This window comes from Sapajus apella, unplaced genomic scaffold (genome assembly GCF_009761245.1).
Source record: "Sapajus apella isolate SASKATOON/1434 unplaced genomic scaffold, GSC_monkey_1.0 scaffold77, whole genome shotgun sequence".
Classification (NCBI taxonomy): Eukaryota; Metazoa; Chordata; class Mammalia; order Primates; family Cebidae; genus Sapajus; species Sapajus apella.
Window position 1 is genome coordinate 2,531,979 of NW_022437017.1, and position 7,201 is coordinate 2,539,179.

The window sequence follows — 7,201 nt, forward strand, 5'->3', positions numbered from 1 at the left end:
CCTCCTCTCAGACCCTAAGATCCTCCCCTCAGATTCTCCCCTCAGACCCTCTCCTCAGACCCTCTCTTCAGACATTCAGACACGCACCTCAGACCCTCTCCGCAGACCTTCTGATCCTCTCCTCAGACCGTCTCCTCAGACCTTTAGATTCTCTCCTCAGACCCACAAATTCTCCTCATAGACCCTCTCCTCAGACCCTGAGACCCTCTTCTCAGACCCTCAACCCTCCTCTCAGACCCTCTCCTCAGATCCTCAGACCCCCTTCTCAGACTCTCCTCAGACTCACAGATCCTCCTCTTAGACCCTCTTCTCAGGCTCTCTCTTCAGACCTTCAGACCCTCACCACAGTCTCTGTCCTCAGAATTTCTTTTTTTTTTTTTTTTTTTTGAGACGGAGTTTCACTCTTGTTACCCAGGCTGGAGTGCAATGGCGCAATCTCGGCTCACTGCAACCTCTGCCTCCCGGGTTCAGGCAATTCTCCTGCCTCAGCCTCCTGAGTAGCTGGGATTACAGGCACGCGTCACCATGCCCAGCTAATTTTTTGTATTTTTTTAGTAGAGACGGGGTTTCACCATGTTGACCAGGATGGTCTCGATCTCTTGACCTCGTGATCCACCCGCCTCGGCCTCCCAAAGTGCTGGGATTACAGGCTTGAGCCACCGCGCCCGGCCTGTCCTCAGAATTTCTGATCCTCTCCTCAGACCCACATACCCTCCTCTCAGACCCTCTCCTCAGACACTCAGGCCCTCCTCTCAGACTCTCTTCAGATCCTCAAACCCACTGCTTGGACCTTTGGACCCTCCTCTCAGACCCTCTTTTCAGACTCTCAAATCATCTCCTCAGAACCTCTTCTTAGACCTACAGACTCTCGCCTCAGACCCCTTCCTCAGACCCACAGATCCTCCTCTCAGATCTCTCCTCACACCCTCAGACCCACCCCTCAGACCCTCTCCTCAGACCTTCAGACCGTAGCCTCAGACCCTCTCTTCAGATCTTCAGACCATCTCCTCAGACCTTCAGACCCGCTCCTCAGACCATGCCTCAGAACCACACACCTTCTCTCAGATCCTCTCCTCAGACCCTCAGTCCCTCCCATCAGACCCTCACCTCAGACCCTCTGCTGAGCCCCTGAGATCCTCCATTCAGACCCTCTCCACAGACCCTGAGATTCTCCACTGAGACTCTTCTAAGATTCTCTGATCCTTGCCTCAGACCGTCTCCCAGGCCTCAGACCCTCCCTTAAGACCCTCTCCTCAGACCTTCAGACTCCTGCCTCAGACTCTCTCCTGAGACCCACAGATCCTCCTCTCAGGTCCGCTCCTCAGACTCTCTTCGGACTTTCAGATCCTCACTTCAGACCTTCTGATCTTCTCCTCAGACCGTCTCTTCAGATCAACATACTCTCCTCTCAGACCCTCTACGCACACGTTCAGACCCTCCCCTCACAACCCTCTCCTCAGACCTTCTCCTCAGACCCTCTCCTCAGACCCTCCTCTCAGACTCTCCTCAGACCCTCTTCTCAGACCCACAGACCCTTCCCTCAGACTCTCTCCTCAGACTCACAGACCCTCCTCTCAGACCCTCTCCTCAGACTTTCAGACCCTCTCCTCTGACCCTTAGACTCTCCCCTCAGACCCTCCCTTAGACCCTCTCCTCAGACCCTCAGACCCACCCCTCAGACCCTCCCCTCAGACCCTCTCCTCAGACCCTTAGACTCTCCACTCAGACCGTTTCCACAGGCCCTCAGATTCTCCACTATGCCTCTCTCATCAAACTCTCAGACCTTCCCTTCAGACCCTCTCCTCACTCCTCAGACCCTCCTCTCAGACCTCTCCTCAGACCTTAAGATCCTCTCCTCAGACCCTCTCCTCAGACCTTCACACCCTCTCATCAGACCATGCTTCAGAACCACATACCCTTTCCTCAGACCCTCTCCTAAGACCCTCAGACCCTCCCCTCATACCCTCTCCTCAGACCCTCAGATTCTCCTATCAGACCCTCTCCTGAGACCCTCTCCTCAGACCATGCCTCAGAACTATACACCCTCCAGTCAAACCCTCTCCTCTTATTCTATCCTCACATCCTCTGAACCTCTTCTCAGACCTGCAGGCCATCCTCTCAGACCCTAAGATCCTCCCATCATACTCTCTTCTCAGACCCTCACACTCTCCCCTCAGATTCTTCCCTCAGACCCTCTCCTCAGACCCTCTCTTCAGACATTCAGACACTCACCTCAGACCTTCTCAGACCTTCTGATCCTCTCCTCAGACTGTCTCCTCAGACCTTCACACCCTCCCCTCACCCCACATACCTGCCTCTCAGACCCTCTCCTCACATGTTTAGACTCTCCCCTCAGACTCTCAGACCTGCTGCTTGGACCTTTGGACCCTCTTCTCAGACCCTCTTTCTAGATCTTCAAATTCTCTTCTCAGATCCTCTTCTCAGACCCACAGATCCTCCTCTCAGACTCTGTCCTCAGACTCTCAGCCCCTCCCCTCACATCCTCTCCTCACTCCCTCAGACCCTCCCGTCAGACCCTCACCTGGGACCCACAGATCCTACTCTGAGACCCTCTCCTCAGACTGTCTCCTCAGACCTTCAGATCCTCTCCTCAGACCGTCTCCTCAGACCCTCAGATTCTCCTCTCAGACCCTCTCCTCAAACCCTCAGACCCTCCACTCAGTCTCTCTGCACAGACCCTTGGTTTCTCCACTGAGACTCTCTTCAGACTCTGAGACCCTCCCTTCAGATCCTCTCCTCACACCCTCAGACCCTCCCCTCAGACCCTCTTCTCAGACCTTCACACTCTCCCCTCAGGCCCTCTCATCAGACCTTCAGACCCTCTCTTCAGACTGTCTCCTCAGAACTTCAGACCCTCTTCTCAGACCTTCTCCTCAGACCTTCAGACCCTCTCCTCAGACCATGCCTCAGAACCACATACCCTTTCCTCAGACCCTCACCTAAGATCCTCAGACCCTCTCCTCAGACCCTAAGAGCCTCCCATCATATCCTCTCCTCAATCCCTCAAATCCTCACCTCAGACCCTCTCCTCAGCTCCTCAGATTCTCTCCTCAGACCTTCAGCCCATCTCCTCAGACCCTCTCCTTAGACCCACAGACCTTTCTCTCCGACCCTCTCATCAGGCTCTCTTCTCAGACCTACAGACCCTCTCCTCTGATCCTTAAACGCTCCCCTCAGACCTCAGACCTCCTCTCAGACCCTCTCCTCAGATCCTCTCCTCAGACCTTCAGACCCTCTCCTCAGACCCACAGATCTTCCTTTCAGACCTTCCCCTCAGACCTTCTTCTCAGACCCTCTCTTCAGACATTCAGACACTCACCTCAGACCCTCTCCCCAGCCCTTCAGACCCTCTCCTCAGACCCTCACGCCCTCCCCCCAGACCCTCTCCTCAGACCTCAGCCCCTCTCCTCAGACCCTCTCCTAACATCCTCAGACCCTCCCCTCAGACCCTTTCCTCACACCCTAAGACCCTCCCCTCAGACCCTCTCCTCAGACCTTAGCCCCTCTCCTCAGACCTTCAGACCCTCTCCTCAGACTCTCTCCTCAGACCTTCAGGCCCTCTCCTCATAACCTCTCCTCAGGCTCACAGATCTTCCTCTCAGATTCTCTCCTCAGACGCTCTCTTCAGACTTTCACACCCTCACCTCAGACCATCTCCTCAGACATTCTGATCCTCTCCTCAGACTGACTCCTCAGATCCACACACCATCTTCTCAGACCCTCTCCTCACACATTCAGACCCTCCAGTCAGATCTTCTCCTCACACCCTCTCCTCAGACCCTCAAACCCGCTGCTTGGACCTTCAGACCCTCCTCTCAGACCCTCTTTTCAGACCCTCAAATCACCTCAGACCCTCTTCTCAGATCTACAGACCCTCCCCTCAGACCACCTCCTCAGACCCACAGATCCTCCTCAGACCCTCTCCTCAGACCTTCATACCCTCTTTTCAGACCCTCTCCTCAGATCCTCAGACCCTTCTCTCAGACCCTCTCCTGAGACCCTAAGATCCTCCCCTCAGAACATTTCCTCAGACTCTCTCTTTAGATATTCACTCACCTCAGACTCTCTCCTCAAACCTGATCCTCTCCTCAGATCATCTCCTCAGACCTTCAGACCCTCTCCTCAGACTGTCTTCTCAGAACTTCAGACCCTCTTCTCAGACCTTCTCCTCAGGCCCTCAGACCCTCCACACAGACCCTCTCCACAGACCCTCAGATTCTCCACTGAGTCTCTCTTCTCAGACTCTCAGACCTTCCCCTCAGACCCTCTCCTCACACCCTCAGACCCTCCCCTCAGACCTTCACCTCACACTCTCTCCTCAGACCCTCAGACTCTCCTCTCCATCTCTCCTCAGACCCTGAAACCCGCTGCTTGGACCTCGGACCCTTCTCTCAGACCCTCTTTTCAGACCCTTAAATCCTCTCCTCAGACTTTTTTCTCAGACCTACAGACTCTCCCCTCAGATCCTCTCTTGAGACCCACAGATTCTCCTCTGAGACTCTCTCCTCAGACCTTTGGACCTTCTCCTCAGACCATCCCTCAGAACTTCAGACTCTCTTCTCAGACCCTCTCCTCAGATTCTCCCCTCAGACACTCTCCTGAGATCCTAAGATCCTCCCCTCAGACCCTCTCTTTTTTTTTTTTTTTTTTAACTCGTTTATATATTTTTATTTGGAAATGTTTGTATCAGTACAAGGAAACAATTTTGGAGACACTAAATGTCATCAGTTATCATTAGTTTATTATAAAAGAGAGATATGGAAATTATTTACATGATGAAAGATTTCAGAACTTCAGTGGAATGGGCAGCTTCACATTGATGCCATTTCAATAGTGACTTATTTCAGTCTACGTACTTTCCAAGAATGTCACCATCTCTAAACAGGAAATAATCCTTGTCATCTAGAACTACTTTGGTGCCTCCATATTCTGGGAGAAGAACTTTATCTCCAACTTTCACGCTAACTGGTTGAATCTCTCCACCCTTTCCTTTAGAACCCGATCCAACAGCGACTACTGTTGCTTGCAATACTTTTCCTTGAGATTTTTCTGGAAGCATAATGCCTCCTTTGGTTACAGTTTCAGCAGCACTCCTTTCAACCAATACTCGGTCAAAGAGTGGGAGAAACTTTCTAAACGCCTGTCCTGCCATGACTCCCTCAGCCTCAGACTCGTACTCCGCTCTGGCGCACCGTGGCAAGGAGAGACCCGCGATACGGCCCTCACGACACGTGAAAAGGCCGCCCAGCGCGCAGGCGCGCTCGCCCCGGCCCCCGCCGCCGGCCCGTCGCCCCTCCCCACGAGAGAGGGCGGTCGCCCCGAAGCGCGCCGCGATTCGCCCCAAGGGCCTTGCGCAGGCCGCTGACGCGAGGAATCCAGACCCTCTCTTTAGACATTCACTCACTTCAGACCCTCTCCTCAGACCTGATCCTCTTCAGATCATCTCCTCAGACCTTCAGACTCTCTCTTCAGACTCTCAGACCCTCTTATCAGGCCCTCTCCTCAGACTGTCTTTTCAGACTTTCAGCCCTCACCTCAGACCCTCTCCACAGACCTTCAGACTCTCCTCTCAGACCCTAAGATCCTCCTGTCATACTCTCTCCTCAGACCCTCAGATCCTCCCTTCAGACCCTATCCTCAGACCCTCAGACCCTCCCTTGAGAACCTCCCCTCAGACCCTCTCCTGAGACCCTCAGATCCTCCCCTCAGACCATCTCCTCAGACCCTCTCTTCAGAGATTCAGAAACTCACCTCAGACCCTCTCCTCAGACCATCTCCTCAGATCTTCTGATTCTTTCCTCAGACCGTCTCCTCAGACATTCAGACCTCTCACACCCCCTCCTTACGCCCTCTCCTCAGACCCTCAGTCCCTCAGACCCTCCTCTCAGACTCTTCCTTCAGACCCTCAGACCTGCTGCATGGACCTTTGGACCCTCCTCTCAGACCCTCTTTTCAGACCCTCAAATCCTCTCATCAGATCCTCTTCTCAGACCTACAGACTCCCCGCAGACCCTTTCCTCAGACCCACAGGTCCTCCTCTCCAACCCTGTTCTCAGATCTTCAGACCCTTTCCTCAGACCTTCAGACCCTCTCCTCAGACCGTCTCCTCAGACCCTCAGACTCTCTCCTCAGACCATGCCTCAAAACCATACACCCTCCCTTCAGACCCTCTCCTCACACCCTCCTCTCAGTTCCTTGCCTCAGACCCTCACCTCAGACACTATCCTGAGTCCCTGTCTTCAGATCTTCAGACCCTCTCCACACACCCTCTGCTCAGACCCTCCTGTCAGGCCCCTTCCTCAGATCCTCAGACCCTCCTCTCAGAACCTCTCCACAGACCATTAGATTCTCCACTGAGACTCTCTTCTCACACTCTCAGACCCTCCCCAGAGACCCTCTCCTCAGACCTTCCTTTTTTTTTTTTTTTTTTTTTTTTAGACGGAGTTTCGCTCTTGTTACCCAGGCTGGAGTGCAATGGCGCGATCTCGGCTCACCGCAACCTCCGCCTCCTGGGTTCAGGCAATTCTCCTGCCTCAGCCTCCTGAGTAGCTGGGATTACAGGCACGCGCCACCATGCCCAGCTAATTTTTTGTATTTTTAGTAGAGACGGGGTTTCACCATGTTGACCAGGATGGTCTCGATCTCTTGACCTCGTGATCCACCCGCCTCGGCCTCCCAAAGTGCTGGGATTACAGGCTTGAGCCACCGCGCCCGGCAAGACCTTCAGACCTTCTCCTCAGACCATGCCTCAGAACCACACACCCTCCCCTCAGACCCTCAGACCTGCTTCTTGGATCTTCAGATCTTCCTCTCAGATCCTCTCTTCAGAAATTCAGACATTCTCCTCAGTCTCTCCTCACACCTGAACTCCTCAGACCGTCTCCTCAGATCTTCAGGTTCTCTTCACAGACCCACAAACTCTCCTCTCAGACCCTCTCCTCAAACCCTCAGATCATCCTCTCAGGCTCTCTCCTCAGACTCTCTCCTCAGACACACAGATCTTCTTCTCAGACCCTCACCTCAGACCCTCTCTTCAGACCTTCAGACCCTCACCTCTCTTCAGAAATCCAGACCTTCTCCTCAGAGCCTCTCCTCAGAACTTCTGATCCTCTCCTCAGACCGTCTCCTCAGATCTTCAGATTCTCTTCGCAGACCCACAAATTCTCCTCTCAGACCCACT

General features: G+C 53.7%; 1 protein-coding gene across 1 annotated transcript; it reads right to left on the reverse strand.

Annotated features, from left to right (window-relative positions):
• Positions 1-4,677: 4,677 nt before the first annotated feature.
• Positions 4,678-5,388, reverse strand: LOC116532610 (10 kDa heat shock protein, mitochondrial). Its single transcript, XM_032251907.1, has one exon. The coding sequence runs from the start codon at positions 5,171-5,173 to the stop codon at positions 4,865-4,867; it is 309 nt and encodes a 102-aa protein (XP_032107798.1). The 5' UTR covers positions 5,174-5,388; the 3' UTR covers positions 4,678-4,864.
• Between the last annotated feature and the right edge of the window lie 1,813 nt (positions 5,389-7,201).

What these genes read in the sequence shown, in the direction of transcription:
- LOC116532610 (XM_032251907.1), bottom strand. Translation starts at nt 5,173, where the DNA reads ATGGCAGGACAGGCGTTTAGAAAGTTTCTCCCACTCTTTGACCGAGTA.